The 17,790-nt window shown below is 44.3% G+C and overlaps 1 protein-coding gene and 3 non-coding genes across 4 annotated transcripts; all 4 read right to left on the bottom strand.

The window, feature by feature from the left end:
- Window positions 1-6,400: 6,400 nt before the first annotated feature.
- On the bottom strand, window positions 6,401-11,757 carry rps8a (ribosomal protein S8a). Its single transcript, NM_001140896.2, has 6 exons — window positions 11,729-11,757; window positions 10,646-10,752; window positions 10,251-10,350; window positions 8,965-9,140; window positions 7,087-7,216; window positions 6,401-6,552 (listed from the first exon to the last, which is right to left on the bottom strand). Exons 1-6 carry the CDS (start codon window positions 11,730-11,732, stop codon window positions 6,443-6,445), a joined length of 627 nt encoding a protein of 208 aa, NP_001134368.1. The 5' UTR covers window positions 11,733-11,757; the 3' UTR covers window positions 6,401-6,442.
- Window positions 10,105-10,173, bottom strand: LOC123726938 (small nucleolar RNA SNORD38). The gene has a single exon (XR_006759046.1). It is a non-coding gene; the product is annotated as a small nucleolar RNA SNORD38 (small nucleolar RNA).
- LOC123726939 (small nucleolar RNA SNORD46) lies at window positions 10,473-10,579 on the bottom strand. Its single transcript, XR_006759047.1, has one exon. It is a non-coding gene; the product is annotated as a small nucleolar RNA SNORD46 (small nucleolar RNA).
- On the bottom strand, window positions 10,844-10,910 carry LOC123726932 (small nucleolar RNA SNORD55/SNORD39). The gene has a single exon (XR_006759041.1). It is a non-coding gene; the product is annotated as a small nucleolar RNA SNORD55/SNORD39 (small nucleolar RNA).
- Window positions 11,758-17,790: the final 6,033 nt, after the last annotated feature.

Here is a 17,790-nt window from a genome sequence, read left to right on the forward strand (position 1 = left end):
TATAGTGACGAAATATTTTTTTAAGGTACAGTATCTGTGACCAACAGATGCACATCTGTATTCCCAGTCATGTGAAATCTATAGATTAGGGTCTAATGAATTTATTTCAATTGACTGATTTCCTCATATGTACTGTAACTCAGTAAAATCAATGAAATTGTTACATGTTGCGTTTATATTTTTGTTTAGTATAGAAAAGTACATTTCCTGAAGAAAATGGTGTTGCATGGATATGCATTTCAAAAGGTTCCCAATGTAAGTCTATGGCACTATTGTTACAATTCAAATGCAAATGTAGCTCATTTAAAGTAAAAATGCAATCACATTCTCAAGTAACCTAATTTAGGGTCGTCTGAACATCAACATTGGTTTGGAGTTGATAGCTTAAACACATTTTCTTTGTTTTTTTTTACCATTCAAGTCTATGGCCTGTTTTTTTCCCCTTTGAATATTGTTATAGTTCCAAAAAGTATAAATGTTATCAGAAATCTTTTCTCCAGCAACCCGAGTTGGGGCAGTCAGCTTAAATAATTTAAGCTCTAGACGCGAACCGAAGAAATCTAAGAATATGTAAGGAATCCAGATAAATCTAAGAATATGAAAGGAATCCAGAGTTGTGCATCCTTGCTGCTCTGCCATTTTCAAAGTCACGTCCCCCATCCTTGACTTTTCCTAAATAACGGTCGTTATAATTTCAGTATCACAAACAGTTTGTTATAAGCAGTTTGAGGATGTCACTTTTTCCCCCCTTTATGCCCTTCACCAGTTGGCTGCCATCTGACAATGGCCCATCACAACTACACTATATTGAACAAAAATAATCACAACATGCAACAATTTCAAAGATTTTACTGAGTTATCAGAGACCAATCAGAGACCACTAGGATGACACACCAAATGATGACCACCAATCAGAGACCACTAGGATGACACACCAAATGGGTTTGATGGATAGCAACAGCTGCATTGTGCGAATCCCAGCCTATGGAATAAAAGTGGGGCCTTTATTGCTCAATCTAATTCATGCTGATAAAAACATCCATAGGCCTAATGAACACATGCTCAAACTCACACACTTTTGATAGACTTAAAAGGGGCAATCTGTAGTTGCTACGTACATTTTTGGATTTAAAAATTATATATACAGTACCAGTCAAACGTTTGGACACAACTACTCATTCCAGGGTTTTTTGTTTTGTTTTACTACATAGAATCAAAACTATGAAATAAAACATATGGAATCATGTAGTAACCAAAAAAGCATTAAACAAATCAAAATATATTTTATATTTGAGATTCTTCAAAGTAGCCACCCTTTGCCTTGATGACAGCTTTGCACACTCTTGGCATTCTCTCAACCAGATTCATGAGGTCGTCACCTGGAATGCATTTCAATTAGCAGGTGTGCCTTGTTAAAAGTTAATTTGTGGAATTTTTTTCCTTCTTAATGCGTTTGAGCCAATCAGTTGTGTTGTGACAAGGTAGGGGTGGTATACAGAAGATAGCCCTATTTGGTAAAAGACCAAGTCCCTATTATGGCAAAAACAGCTCAAATAAGATAAAAGATAAAACGGCAGTCCATAATTACTTTAAGACATGAAGGTCAGTCTATCCGGAAAGTTTCAAGAACTTCAAAAGTTTCTTCAAGTGCAGTCGCAAAAACCATCAAGCTCTATGATGAAACTGGCTCTCATGAGGACCACCACAGGAAAGGAAGACACAGAGTTACCTCTGCTGCAGAGGATAAGTTCATTAGAGTTTACCAGCCTCAGAAATTGCAGCCCAAATAATTGCTTCACAGAGTTCAAGTAACAGACTCATCTCAACATCAACATGTTCAGAGGAGACTGCGTGAATCAGGCCTTCATGGTTGAATTGCTGCAAAGAAACCACTACTAAAGGACACCAATAAGAAGAAGAGACTTGCTTGGGCCAAGAAACACAAGCAATGGAGATTAGCCCTGTCCTTTGGTCTGATGAGTCCAAATGTTTGATTTTTGGTTCCAACTGTCGTGTCTTTATGAGAATCAGAGTAGGTGAACAGATGATCTCTGCATCTGTGGTTCCCACCGTGAAGCATGGAGGAGGAGGTGATGTGATGGTGCTTTGCTGGTGACACTGTGATTTATTTAGAATTCAAGGCACACTTAACCAGCATGGCTACCACAGCATTTTGCAGCGATATGCCATCCCATCTGGTTTGGGCTTAGTGGGACTATCATATGTTTTTCAACAGGACAATGAGCCAAAACACACCTCCAGGCTGTGTAAGGGCTATTTGACCAAGAAGGAGAGTGATGGAGTGCTGCATTAGATGACCTGGCCTCCACAATCACCCGACCTCAACCCAATTGAGATGGTTTGGGATGAGTTGGACCACAGAGTGAAGGAAAAGCAGCCAACAAGTGCTCAGCATATGTGGGAACTCCTTCAAGACTGTTGGAAAAACATTCCTCATGAAGCTGGTTGAGAGAATGTCAAGAGTGTGCAAAGCTGTCAAGGCAAAGGGTGGCTACTTTGAAGAATATAACATATAATATAGACTTTTTTTGGTTACGACATGTGTTATTTCATAGTTTTGATGTCTGCAACAAAGAAAAACCCTGGAATGAGTAGGTGTGTCCAAACTTTTGACTGTTACTGTATATCCATTGATTCTTGAATAATATAACTTAGAAATGCCTCATGATCTTAGTTCAACTGTCCCACTCCATGAGAACCCAAAAAATAACCTTGTTTTTTTCCAATGTTGGTAAACATTGTAAACGTAAACAAACACTGTAAAGGCTCTTTACAGTGTTAAAACATTTTTTTTTTAGCTCTATTAATCTGAGAGTGGTTACATTTCTCCAGGCCCATCCCTCAGCTTTTTATCAAAACAGATTACAGGTGTTCGCCATTTTGTTATTGCTTCATCTGTGGATTTGCCCTTTAAACAGCTACATATTATCAAGATAAAGTGTCACCAACAAAAAGGTCAACAATATGCCCATAACAAATGCAGCATATGGCATTCATTTATCACATGTAAATAGCCCTTTTCAATAGCGCTCAAAGCAGGCCGTTCCATGAGCGCAGCATTTATTTTTCAACTCAATCAGTCCTCCATGACAACAACATCATAAACAGAGTAGGGCTGGCTAATAAATCCTTAGTTTCGGGGTTATGCTCAGGTTATTAAACAATTCGGCTAATCTATACTTCTATATTTCCCAAGTCCTATTCTTGAAGATCAATGGGTATAACATTTATTGGAATTCTGATAGACTTTGGTTTTAAACATAAAGATAACATTTAATTGTATTATTATACGTAGTAGAAAGCGATAGGTTAGAAGAAGCCTAAATAACCAACCCATAAAGTAAAATGTAACATACATATTTGGCCAGCTATGTAAACTTTAACATTGGAGGCAGGTAGCCTAGTGGTTAGAGTGTAGCGATGACAGGTAGCCTAGTGGTTAGAGCGTTGGACTAATAACTGAAAGGTTGCAAGATCAAATCCCTGAGCTGACAAGGTTAAAATCTGTCATTCTGCCCCTGAACAAGGCACTGTAACCCACTGTTCCTAGGCCGTCATTGAAAATAAACATTTGTTCTTAACTGACTTGCCTAGTTAAATAAAGGTTAAAAAAAATGTTGTTCAGTTGGTAACATACCTTTTTGTCTTCTTCTAATGCCTCTTAAGGGGAAAGTAATCTAAAAGTAACAGAATGTAATCAGATTACATTACTGATTACAACCTGATAGGTAACTAGTAACTAACAGATTACATTTATAAAGTAACCTACCCATCCCTGTCAAATGGGTGACATGTCTGCTGAGTATGCATGCAAGCAATGTTAGAACTGGGACATTTTTCAGCTTCCAGGAATTGTGTACAGTTCCTTGCAGCATGGAGCCGTGCATTATCATGCTACGACCATAGCATAAGCTACGGTCGTTGTCCGTAGTTTATGCCTGCTTGCCCATACCATAACCCCACCATGGGGCACTCCGTTCACATCAGCAAACCGCTCACCCACACGACGCCATACACGTGCTGTGGTTGCGAAGCCGGTTGGATGTACTGCCAAAAACTCTAAAACGTTGGGAGGCGGCTTATGGTAGAGAAATGAACATTCAATTCACTGCCATCAGCGCTTGCGGACATTACTGCAGTCAGCATGTGAATTGCACGCTCCTGCAAAACTTGGGACATCCGTGGCATTGTGTTGTGACAAAACTGCAAATTTAAAGTGACATTTTGTCCCCCAGTAGGTGGTGCACCACCCGTCCACGTTGACAGGACCACAGTGGAAAGCTTCAAGTTCCTCTGCGTACACATCAAACTGAAAACGGTCCACCCAGTGTGTGGTGAGGCCGCAACAGCGCCTCTTCAACCTCAGGAGGCTGTAGAAATGTGGCTTAGCACCTAAAACCCAGAAGGCAAGGTCAGTACAGGTGCATCAAAGCTGGGACCAAGACTGATTAACAGCTTCCATCTCAAGGCTCCGGTTCTGACTTAGAATATGTGGACAACTATAAATACCTAGTTGTCTGGTTAGACTGTAAACTCTCCTTCCAGACTCACATTAAACATCTCCAATCCAAAATCAAATCTAGAATTGGCTTTCTATTTCGCAACAAAGCCTCCTTCACTCACGCCGCCAAACTTACCCTCGTAAAACTGACTATCCTGCCGATCCTCGACTTCGGCGATGTCATCTACAAAATAGCTTCCATTACTCTACTCAGCAAATTGGATGCAGTCTATCACAGTGCCATCCGTTTTATCACCAAAGCCCCATATACTACCCACCACTGCGACCTGTATGCTCTCGTTGGCTGGCCCTCGCTACATATTCGTCGCCAGACCCACTGGCTCCAGGTCATCTATAAGTCTCTGCTAGGTAAAGCCCCACCTTCTCAGCTCACTGGTCACCATAGCAACACCCACCCGTAGCACGCGCTCCAGCAGGTATATCTCTCTGGTCATCCCCAAAGCCAACACCTCTTTGGCCGCCTTTCCTTCCAGTTCTCTGCTGCCAGTGACTGGAACGAATTGCAAAAATTGCTGAAGTTGGAGACTTTTATTTCCCTCACCAACTTTCAGCTACCTGAGCTGCTAACCGATCGCTGCAGCTGTACATAGCCCATCTGTAAATTGCCCACCCAATCTACCTACCTCATCCCCATACTGTTTTTATTTTATTTACTTTTCTGCTCTTTTGCACACCAGTATCTCTACTTGCTCATCATCATCTGCTCATCTATCACTCCAGTGTTAATCTGCTAAATTGTAATTATTCGCTCCTATGGCCCATTTATTGCCTACCTCCTCATGCCTTTTGCTCACACTGTAGACTTTTTTTCCTACTGTCATTGACTTGTTTACTCCATGTGTAACTCTGTCGAATTGATTTGCTTTATCTTGGCCAGGTCGCAGTTGTAAATGAGAACTTGTTCTCAACTGGCCTACCTGGTTAAATAAAGGACTTGTTCTCAACTGGCCTACCTGGTTAAATAAGTACAAAAGACCATCACTGTTAAAATAGCTAGTACATTACAGGTTGAAGCCCAATATACAGACTTGTGATCACTGGCCACTTTAACCTCCACATATTTTGTATTACTCAACTCATGTATATACTGTAGTTTAGCCTGCAGCTGTGACATGACTCATCCAAATACTTCTACTTTCTTAACTCCATTCCTTTAGATGTGTATTGTTAAATATTACTGCATTGTCAAGAGCTGAGAAGAAGCATTTCACTACACCTGCAATTCCATCTTCTAAACACGTATGTGATATGACAAATAAATATCAGTTTCTTGAGATGCCACACCTGTCTGGAGGATTGATCATCTTGGCAAAAGGAGAAATGCTCACTAACAGCAAAGTAAACAAATTAGCGCACAACGGGCGAGGTCAGATTGTTGTGCATATGAAAATGACCGGGATAATTTATTTCAGCTCACGAAACGTTTCTTTTTTCCACAGGCCTATAAGCATAGATGTAGCCTAAAATACATTAGTGAACTTTTTTTTAATTCATGACCTCAAAATGATGCTCTTGGCACATCCATTGTCAATCCAGATATAAAAGGGAAGAGTCATCTATCTACCAGGGGGTTCGAATGTTTCTGAAAACTCAACGAGTAGATGGTTGAGGCAGGACTTGCAGTGAACATTTACGTCATTTAGCAGACGCTCTTATCCAGAGCGACTTACGTCTCAAATAGAACCAAGTCCCATTTTAGCAGCTTGCTACACAGACGCCTTTTGACATGCAGCGTGGATATGTTTGAATAATAGGTGCGAGTAAATTTGGGCAACGCCGGCACTTTCACAACGTGTCCTGTCCATGGCATACGGTTGATTAGTTACATCAACAACAAAAAAAGAGACCTTGAAACTTGAGGGACTTGTGTTTTTATTGACATGGTATCAAACAGCTGATTTATTTGCCCTTCTTGGCTTTGATCTTCCTCAGGTAGAACTCCAGCTCCTTGCCCTCCAAAATGTAGCCATCCACCCTGCCGCACTGGCCGGGCTTGGAGGCAATGCAGGCTGGGACGTAGGGAAGGGAGAGAAAGAACAATTATTACCAAGTCAAGAGAAGAAACACCAATTAGAAATTTAACAGAAGTTTCATCAGGAAATTGACATGTGGGTATTATCGTTGAAGATTCAGATATCATGAATAAATTGACCATCACATTATAATGCAGTGTTCTTCACACTTGTTCGTTACAGCCCAGCACAACTGATGAAGTTCGGTCAATAAGGTGTTAGTGCTGGGGAGGAACGAGCCCCCAATCCCGAAAGATACAAGGAGCACAGGGTTTTATTCCAGCCCTGCACCATCACACCCGATTCAGACAGTTCTGACCTAGACTAAAAAGCATTTAAGATCCCTCACACGTGTTTGTGCATGTCTGGAAACTAAACCTGAATACGCCGTGAGTCCCAGGATGAAAACCCACAGTAACTAGCCTGGAGTATATGTATCAAACATTACAGAATAGGAGCCCCGATCCAGGTCATCCCTGACCTTAAAATCAGCACAGTTCTACCCAGTAGAAGCAGAGGTCGTAAACTCACCGAGGAGTTTCCCTTGCATGAACTGTTCTTCCAGGAGAGGGCTGATCTTGCAGTTCTTCTTACGCTCGTCGAACTTCTTCTGGATCTTCTTCGACCTCTTCTTGTTGATCACCTCTTCCTCCTCGGGAGTCTGAAACAGGAAATAAAGACGTTAGGCGATCGATTAACGATGGGCACCAATGGAATACTTGTACGATATCCAATATATTTAACTGCACTGTTGAGTGTGCAGGAAAGCATTTCACTGAACCGTTTATACCTGCAGTGTGAATAAACAGGCCAACTAGTGCAGTTTATCCCCGGCCTGCAGATACTGTGACATTTCATTAAAGGAAATCAGTCAATTGAAATAAAATCATTAGGTCCTAATCTATGGATGTCACATGACCGGGAATACAGATATGCATCTGTCGGTCACAGACACCTTTTTTTAAATAAATGGTAGTTTTGGGTGTGACCACCATTTGCCTCATGCAGCACGACACACTCGGGATGGCAGGTAGCCTAGTGGTTAGAGCGGTGGACTAGTCGTTCTGCCCCTGAACAAGGCAGGTAACCCACTGTTCCTAGGTCACCATTGTAAATAAGAATTTGTTCTTAACTGACTTGCCTAGTTAAATAAAGCTAAAAATATATATATATATATATATATATATATATATATATATATATATAAAAAAATAAATTCACAGAGAGTTAAATCAGGCTGTTGATTGTGGCCTGTGGAATGTTATCCCACTCCTCTTCAATGGCTGTGTGAAGTTGCTGGATATTGGCGGGAACTAGAACATGCTGTCTTACACGTTGATCCAGAGCATCCCAAACATGTTCAATGGGTGACATGTCTGGTGAGTATGCAGGTCATGGAAGAACTGGGACATTTTCAGCTTCCAGGAACTGTGTACAGATCCTTGCGACACGGGGTTCTGCATTATTATGCTGAAACATGAGGTGATGGCGGCGGAAGAATGGCACGACAATGGGCCTCAGGATCTCATCACGGTATCTCTGTGCATTCAAATTGCCATCGATAAAATGCAATTGTGTCTGTAGCTTATGCCCGCCCGCCCATACCATAACCCTACCATGGGGCACTGTACACAACGGCGACACCAGCAAACCGCTTGCCCACATGCTGTCTGCCCGGTACAGTTAAAACACGGGATTCATCCGTAAAGAGCACACTTCTACAACCTGCCAGTTGCCATCGAAGGTGAGTATTTACCCACTGAAAATCAGTTACAACGCCTAACAGCAATTAGTGCAGAAATTGTTCAGTTGTGCGAAACACACAATTTTATCAGTTTGAGTGGCTGGGCTCAGACGCCCTCGAAGCCGGATGTGGAGGTCCTGGGTTGGCATGGTTACACGTGGTCTGTGGATCAGAGGCCGGTTGGACGTACTGCCATATTCTCTAGAATGACGTCGGAGACCGGCTTATGACAGAGAAATTAAATTCTCTGGCAACGGTTCTGGTGGACATTCATGCAGGCAGCATGCCAATTGCCCACTCACTCAACTTGAGAAATCTGTGGCATTGTGTTGTGTGACAAAACAGCACATTTTAGAGTGGCCTTTAATTGTCCCCAGCACAAGGTGCACCTGTGTAATGCTGTTTAATCAGCTTCTTGATGTCACACCTGTGAGGAGGCTGGATTATCTTAGCTAAGGAGAAATGCTCACTAACAGAGATATAAAGGATTGTGTACAAAATTGAGAAAAAAGCTTTGTGTATGGAAAGTCTGGATTTATATTAAAATGTTGGCTCATTAAAACATGAAACCAACACTTTAAATGTTGTATTTATATTTTTTGTTCAATGTATATCAAAACCATAACTAGTGCGCTACATAGTAGCCATTTGGGACTTGTACGTACCAGCTTGGCTCCCTTCTTGCGTCCCAGAGGAGTGGCGAAGTGGGCCTCATACCACTGCCTGTAAGGCAGGCTGTCGACGAGAACGATGCAGTTCTTCACCAAGGTCTTGGTTCTCACCAACTCGTTGTTAGAGGCATTGTACACCACATCAATTAGCCTGGTCTTACGAGTACAGCCTGCAAAATGAACACAAGACCCGTGTCAATTACCAACACTACCACCTGTGTGTGTAGTGGTAATATTACTGGGGTTATGAAACAGGGTTTGAAGTAGTGTGTAGAATAAAAAAAACAGGGCCATGAGAGTTTTAGTAGCTTTAAAAATGGCACAATGTACACTGAACAGATAACATAAAGGCAACGTGTTGGTGATGTTTCACGAGCTGAAATGTAATCCATAGCATCCACGCGCCCAACCTTTAAGGTATGTGTATTCCTGCAGTTGTGTGAAATCCACAGATTTTTTATTTATTTTTTTATTTCACCTTTATTTAACCAGGTAGGCAAGTTGAGAACAAGTTCTCATTTACAATTGCGACCTGGCCAAGATAAAGCAAAGCAGTTCGACAACATACAAAAACACAGAGTTACACATGGAGTAAAACAACATACAATCAATGATGCAGTAGAATAAAAAAAAATAAGAAAAAAATAAGACTATATACAATGTGAGCAAATGATGTGAGATAAGGGAGGTAAAGGCAAAAAAATGCCATGGTGGCAAAGTAAATAAAGTATAGCAAGAAAAACACTGGAATGGTAGATTTGTAGTTTGAAGAAAGTTCAAAGATAAAATATAAATAATATGGTGCAAAGGAGCAAAATAAATAAAATAAATAAATACAGTAGGGGAAGAGGTAGTAGTTTGGGCTAAATTATAGATGGGCTATGTACAGGTGCAGTGATCTGTGAGCTGCTCTGACAGCTGGTGCTTAAAGCTAGTGAGGGAGATAAGTGATAAGATTAGGGCCTAATGAATTAATTTCAATTGACTTTTTTTACTCAGTAAAATATTGGAGACAGTTGCATGTTATGTTCAGTGTAGTTTAACATTTCAAAAGTAACATTATGGCCAAATGCACACATGTAGGTAGTAAAACTCAAAACACATTGCGTTTCATGGGTGAATGTAGCTTTTGTCTTTCTCAGAGTCACAAATATCGTCACAAACATTCAGTAGCAGAACTGGACATGGATATCTTCACGGAAAGACTCACGACACCTTTATAGATTCAATTAGTGTGTACAGCTGATATCCATAGCGGAACGACCAGTATGGAAACTTACACTCAGAGCCCCATGAGAAGTTACCCACGTCGACCCTCAGAGCACGGTACTTCTTGTTGCCACCGCGGGTCCTTACCGTGTGAATACGGCGAGGTCCGATCTAGGACAAAAGAAGCATTTTTTAAAATATATATAGTAGAAACCAAACAAATCATGAGTGAATTCATTGCATTACATGCATAGGGATACCCGGTGGCCACATGTCCCCCATTGTTCGGCAGAGGTGTGTCAGTGTAACTATGACAGTCCGGGTCATTGGTAGGTCCTAAAACTTTAACCAAAACGGTCAAAACAGACCTACCTATGGTCAATTCGTAATCATCCACACCACAATCAACCCTCATTTCACTAGCTACTGTCCACAATACCGCAACACGTGGTCGGTGTCCCTTTACCTTTGTGTTTGCAGGTGGACGACCCAGTTCATACTTCCTCTTCTTGTGGTAGGGCTTCCTTTTGCCGCCGGTCTTGCGGCGTTTATGCCAGTTGTCCCTAGAGATACCTGGGCCACAGAAACGAGATACAAGTGAGAAAGAAGCAAACTCTGCAAAAAAACAACATTAAAGCCCAAAAAAAAGAAGCCATTGTGCCTGCGAGCGTCAGTTCTCCAAGGTGGTTATCCGCACAGTAATCTCGGAAACCTAATTGTCATCATATTCACTCAAAACTTCTCTGAACGGCGTGTACTTCCCTGCGGCTCAGTTGGTAGAGCATGGTGTGTGCAACGCCAGGGTTGTGGGTTAGATTCCCACGGGGGACCAGTACGGAGAAAAAAAATGCGAGAAATGAAATGTATGCATTCACTACTGTAAGTCGCTCTGGATAAGAGGATCTGCTAAATGACTAAAATGTGTACCACTACCTACATAGTGCTAGCTCGTTAGCCTTAGCTAGTGTGATTCTGAGTAGCCATAGCCCAACATTAGCATAGTACTAAGAAAGAGGATCCCGCTAATCACTGAACAAAGTCCAGTAGATACACATTTCTTAGTAAGCATGCAACGATTTAATCGATATAGATTCATTTGTAAAAAGAGGTACTAAATTGAGCACGTTTTTTAAAAATATTATCCAGAGGCCTATCGCTAGCTTACAACTAAAATCACTAGCTAAAACGAGGAAGACTTGCAAGCTAAATGTCTAACAAAACACAGCAATGTATATTAGGTCTAAAAGGTAGACCAAAACTAGGTAACTATTAATACAAGCGACAGTGCAATTTGAGAACTATGTGCAAAATTCTCAATTGCAAGTCAAGTAGACTAGCCCATGAGAGCCGCCATCTTGTAACATGACATCCTTTTACATTAAATTAAGTAGAAAAATAATCGTCTATGTGGATATCAGTACAATTCAACAACATTCCAGTAGATATTCAAATAAAATTATAATCTGCCAAACCATTATAGTTATATTCCTGAGCTAAAACAAGTGATGGATAAGGATTGTGTCAGCGACCGGAGGATGAAAACACGTACCCATTCTCAGGCGCCGGCTAGAAAAGAGAACACGCTAAGGTTCATGGGAGAAGTTTGAAGGTGTCAAATATCGCGAGACTGTACGAGAACTATAGAAGATATCGCGAGACTGTACGATAACTAGAAATGTATGAGCATAAAACTGAAATATTGATTTAACAGCCAATCTGTGTGGGATTTTTTTGTGCACCAACCAGGATAAAACATGAAAGCCCCAAAACTATTACTGTAGAGATTTATACTTCGAGTACCAGTTAAAAGCTTGGACACGCCTCATTACAGAGTTTATTTTAGGATTATTTTCTACATTGTAGAATAATAGTGAAGGCATCAAAACTATGAAATAACATATCGAATCATGTTGTAACGAAAGAAAAAAAAAAGTTAAAAATCTAAATATAATTTTATATTTGAGATTCTTCAAAGAAGCCACCCTTAACTTTGATGACAGTTTTGCACACACTCGGCATTCTCTCAACCACCTTAAGTTTAACCCTAATTATTTCTAAAACTAAAAGCATTGCATTTGGGACAAATCATTCACTAAACCTCAACTAAATCTTGTAATAAATAATGTGGACATTGAGCAAGTTGAGACGAATAAAATGCTTGGAGTAACCGTGGTTACATACGTAACCTTTGTTATGTGAGATATTTGGATCACTCCAATATATTGGTATCACTCCGCGGCGTAGGGATACTTCTGAGGTGAAGATTTACAGATTTACTCCCGTGTTCACCTGTGTCACGGCTGGGGTCCGCCCCTATATATAGACCCCATGTCAGCGACACACGTTCTCTACATCATTTTTGAGTCGCCTGTAGCACCGTAGAGGATTGGAGTGATCCATATAGCTCACGTAACCGTGGTTACATACGTAACCTTCGTTATGTTTCACTATATTGGATCACTTCAATATATTGGTATAAACGTACCAGATTACTCGGTGCTAGAGGGACCTGGCCAGCCAGCGGCGAAGTCCCAGCGAGGGACCGAGACGCAGGGGCCGTCAATGTGGAAGGGGGAGGGTCCCGGCACAGTCCCCGGGAAGGGGAGACGACGCCCAGGACCGCTGAACCAACCGCAGAGGGAGGGGCCACATTTACCCGATAGTACCTAGCAAAGGTGCAAGACGAAGCCCAGCTGGCCGCAGGACAGATATCAGCAAGGGGCACTCCTCTCAGTAGAGCCCAAAACGCAGCGTGTTGAATGTGCCACCACAGATCCCAGCACTGGCCTGCCAACCAGGAAGTATGCTGTCGTAATCATTTCCACATTTTCAGTGAGAGAGCCTCTGATTTGATAGCCCAGTCCCGAAGACTCTCTCACCATAGCAGACCAAGAGCTGGTCTGTTGTTCTCACTGACCGTGTCCGCTCCACATAGGCAGGCAGCGCCCTCACAGGACACAGCATGGCCGGAGGGAGGCCCAGACGGATGCCCCCGAGGGGTCGTAAGCAGACAGGATAAAAGGGATGTTTACATCCCTGTCTGACAGAACAGTCTGGAGGAATGAAGGGTTGGGGCAGAGCGATATACTCCTTCCACTGGGGTCCATCCGGTAGCACTCTGAACTGACCGAAAGAGCATGGAGCTCACCCACCCTCTTCATGGAAGTAATCGCTACCAAGTAATCGCTACCTTCATAGAGAGGTGTTTCATGGAGGCAGAATTCAACGGTTCAAAAGGTGGTTTTGCCAAAGCTGCCAAGACCACATCCAGATCCCAGCTCGCCATTGAGCGGGTCCTAGCTGGATGCAGGCGAAGAACCCCCATCAGAAACTTGGAGACCAAGGGATGGCACCCCACATGGCCTGTCCATCCACCCCACATGACCTGTCCATCCACCCCACAGGGCCTGTCCATCCACCCCACATGGCCTGTCCATCCACCCCACATGGCCTGTCCATCCACCCCACATGGCCTGTCCATCCACCCCACATGGCAGGCAGATATAGTGGCCAAATACCCTCTCAGTGTAGAGGCTGTCAAGACCTCATCCAAGCGAGACTGCAGGTATTTGGGAGGACATAATGCAACCCACCTGACTCAGGCACAACCTCAATACCAGTACACCAAGAGCAGAACAACCGCCAGCACAACTGGTATGCCACGGTTGTAGCCCGGCACCCTTGCGTTCTGCATGGTGTTCATTACACCCTCCTGTAGTCCTAAAAATGGACCGTTGGTGCCGTTCAGTGGCCAAGCCCACAGACTGAGGCGGTGCGGCCTTGGATGTCACAGAGTTCTCCCGGCCTGAGACAGCAGGTCCGGTCTCAGGGGAAGTTACCAAGGTGTCCCAGACAACAGTGACAGGAGAAGGCTGAACCAGGTTCGTATGGGCCAGTATGGGGCCACCAGAAGCAGATGATTCTCTGCCAACCTGGCCCTGTCCAACACAGCCTGGATCAAGGGAGAATACATAAAGCTCCAGCCCTGGCCAATCTTGAGCCAGAACAAGCCCAGAGGCCCTGGTGGCTCCGACATGGAGTACCGCAGGGGACAGTGTGCATTGTCCAGGGAGGCAAACAGGTCCGCCTGCACCCTCCCAATATAAGCCACCACTGTGGTGTTGTCCGTTCTCACCAGGACATGTCTTCCCTTCAGATATGGAAGGAGAGACTCCAGAGCCAGCAGTACTGCTCGGAGCTCTAGTGTATAGGATGTACCTGCCGCTCCAAGGGGGTAGCCAACAGCCGCTGGCCGACCTGCCCTTGGTCACACCCCACCAGCCGAACTGGGAGGCGTCTGTGCTGACCAGCAGCACATCCTCAGCATCTCCACCCCACCTGAGAGAAAGGAGTGACATTGCCACCTCAGAGCCACTGTGTGGTCACCCGAGTCTGGTGGTGACGGTGGTGCTTCGGGTGCAGCCGGTGGGAGTTGAAACACCGTTGTTGAGGCCGGAGATGGAGCAGGCCCAGGGGAAATCAACAACGAGGCCGCCGTCTGCAAGCCCAACAGGTGTTGGCAGGTTAGGATGGATACCATCCGACCCTGCCGAAAGTGGTCGAGGCAAGATAAGATCGCCTGAATCCTTCTGGTGGGCAGGCGTGCTCTCATGATGACTGAGTCCAGTTCTATACCAATGAAGTCCACCCTCTGGGTTGGCGTCAGACGACTCTTCTTGTCGTTTACAGTAATGCCCAGCCCGCCGATGTGGGTCAGGAGCATGTCTCTGACAGGACCTGCGTCCTGGTTGGGGCACAAATCAGCCAATTGTCCGGGTAATTGAGTATCAACAACCCTCGGGACGAGAGAGGTGCCAGGACAGAGTCCATGCACTTTGTGAAAGTGCGGGGTGCCAAGGAGAAGGCGAAGGGAAGAACCATGAATTCGTAAGCCCTCCCTTCGAAAGCGAATCAGAGGTACTGCCAATGAGCTGGGTGAACAGGAACATGGAAATACACATCCCTCAGGTCCAGCATCACAAACCACTGGTACCTGGACATGGCCTGCAACACGCGGGCTGCGGGCAGCATGTGGAACCTCAGTACCTTTAAGTACACATTGACGTTGCGGAGGTCCAGAATCGGTCGAAACCCGCCGTCTCTTTTTGGGACCACAAAATAGGTGGAGTAAATCCCACCTAGACGTTCTGAAGTCTCGATCCTGCGGATGGCACCCTTGTCCAGGAGTGAGGAGATCTCCAGCCGCAGGGTTTTCTTCAGGTGGTCGGCCACCGTGGTGACACGAAGGCCCCTGAAGGACGGGGGCCGGCACTGGAATTGGAGTCGGTACCCCTCGAGCATTGTGGACAACACCCATGGGGACTCCACACACTCCTCCCACTTTGCCCTTTGACCAGGAGAAGCGGCCGAGGCCAGAAAAGGATGCGTCAGGGGTCCTGCCGGGGCCCGCCTTTCCTCTGGCGCCCCGAGCACCTGGGTCCCTCAGTCACGTCCCTATGGCGGTGACGGTTGACAAGTTGTTGTTCCACCGCACGCTGTGCCCCTCTCCACTGTCATTCCTCAGCACGAGGCGATGGGGCAGGAGAGGGACCCCACCGTTGTTCGGGTGCAGGTGGGTAGCGGCAGTCTGTTTGCCTTGAACCTGGGGCCTGAGATGGCGGCATGAACCATCTCAGGGTCTCCCGGTCCCTACGAACCTTATCGGTCTGCTCCAGAATGTCATTAACCTCTGTGCCAAAGGTCAGCCCTGGGGTGGAAAATGTGCTCTGGAGAGCAGTTGGCAGACGGGATTGGGCCAGCCAGAGATGGCGCCGGGAGGTAAACACCTGCACCATGGCCCGCTCCCCTCTGCCCAGGCAGTGCAGACACGAGGTATGCAGAGCTCAAAGGAGATGTCACCATCACACCTGTCACAAAGGGAAGCCATAAACTCAGCCAAGCCAGCAAGGCCACGGAGCAGGGGTCCAATGCCCTGGGAGAGCTTATGTCATGACCCACTTGGAGGAATAGGAACCCAGTGAGGGATAAATTACCCAGTACCTCTGTAAAAATGGGGAAGACCCCTGTGGGGAAAAACAAGCAGACAAAACAGCAACCAGGTAATGTATTTGATATAAGTGTTTTTTTTAATTTATTTTTAATCACACCAACTGCAATATTACCTAGCTGGTTTAAAATCCAAGCAGTAAAAACAGCACCATACGATGGAGTAACTCTGTTAAGGAACTCCAAACGTCTGAATATAGTTGAAGCCCACCACAATACTCTTACATTATGTAGGGAAAAGAATAATAAGAAAAAAAACTTGTAGGGCAATTAGCAGATATTAAGCAATTCACAACACACACACAGAGAACAAGCCAGGATGCACACGGAGTCGTAGTGTAACGTCAACGAAACACAAGCACGACAAAACCACGGACGGAAGATACAGATCAACCGTACGCAGTGAGTGCAGCACTCAACAAGAGGGGCTGGCCATGTGGACAGCTGCAAACAACCAGTGAGTATACTTCCACGCAAGGTATTACACTTACCAAGCGAACTTAATACAATTTGTACCTCAAACCATTTTATTTTACTTAACCTTTATTTAACCAGGAAGGGCTCATTCATATATAAAATATCCCCATAGTCTAGTAAAGGCATAAATGTAGCTGATACTAGCCTCCTTCTGGCTTCAAAAGAAAAACAAGCCTTATTCCTAAAATAAAATCCTAATTTCAGCTTCAATTTTTTTGTAAGTTGTTGAATATACAGACGTCCGCAGAGAAAATGAAAGAGAACGTGTGTCGCGGCCATGGGGTCTATATATGGGGCGGACCCCAGCCGTGAGACAGGTGTACACCTGGAGTAAATCTGTAAATCCTCACCTTGGATGTATCCCTCCGCCGCGGAGTGATACCAATATATTGGAGCGATCCAATATAGTGAAACCCTGGATTGTAAACTGTCATAGTCATAACATATTGATGCAGTAGTAGCCAAGATAGACCTCTCCCTATCTATAATAAAGAGCTGCTCTGCCGTCTTAACAACACTATCAACAAGGCAGGTCCTACAGGCCCTAGTTTTGTCGCACGTGGACTACTGTTCAGTCCTGTGGTCAGGTGCCACAAAAAAAAGATTTAGGAAAATTGCAATTGTCTCAGAACAGGGCAGCACAGCTGACCCTTGGATGTACACAGAGAGCTAATATTAATAATATGCATGTCAATCTCTCCTGGCTGAAAGTGGAGGAGAGATTGACTTCATCACTACTTGAATGCACAGAGCTGTCTGTCTGAACTACTGGCACACAGCTCAGACACCCATGCTTACCCCACAAGACATGCCACCAGAGGTCTCTTCACAGTCCCCAAGTCCAAAACAGACTATGGGAGGCACATAGTACTACATAGAGCCATGACTACATGGAACTCTATTCCACGTCAAGTAACTGATGCCAGCAGTAAAATTAGATTTAAAAAAACAACAACAAAAAAAACACCTTATGGAACAGCAGGGACTTTGAAGCAACACAAACATAGGCACAGACACAGACACATGCATACACACACACGATAACATACACACACACATAGATTTAGTACTGTAGATGTATGTGGTAGTGGTGGAGTAGGGGCCTGAGGGCACACAGTGTGTTGTGAA

The sequence above is a fragment of the Salmo salar genome, chromosome 14 (genome assembly GCF_965601325.2).
Source record: "Salmo salar chromosome 14, fSalSal1, whole genome shotgun sequence".
NCBI classification, from domain to species: Eukaryota; Metazoa; Chordata; class Actinopteri; order Salmoniformes; family Salmonidae; genus Salmo; species Salmo salar.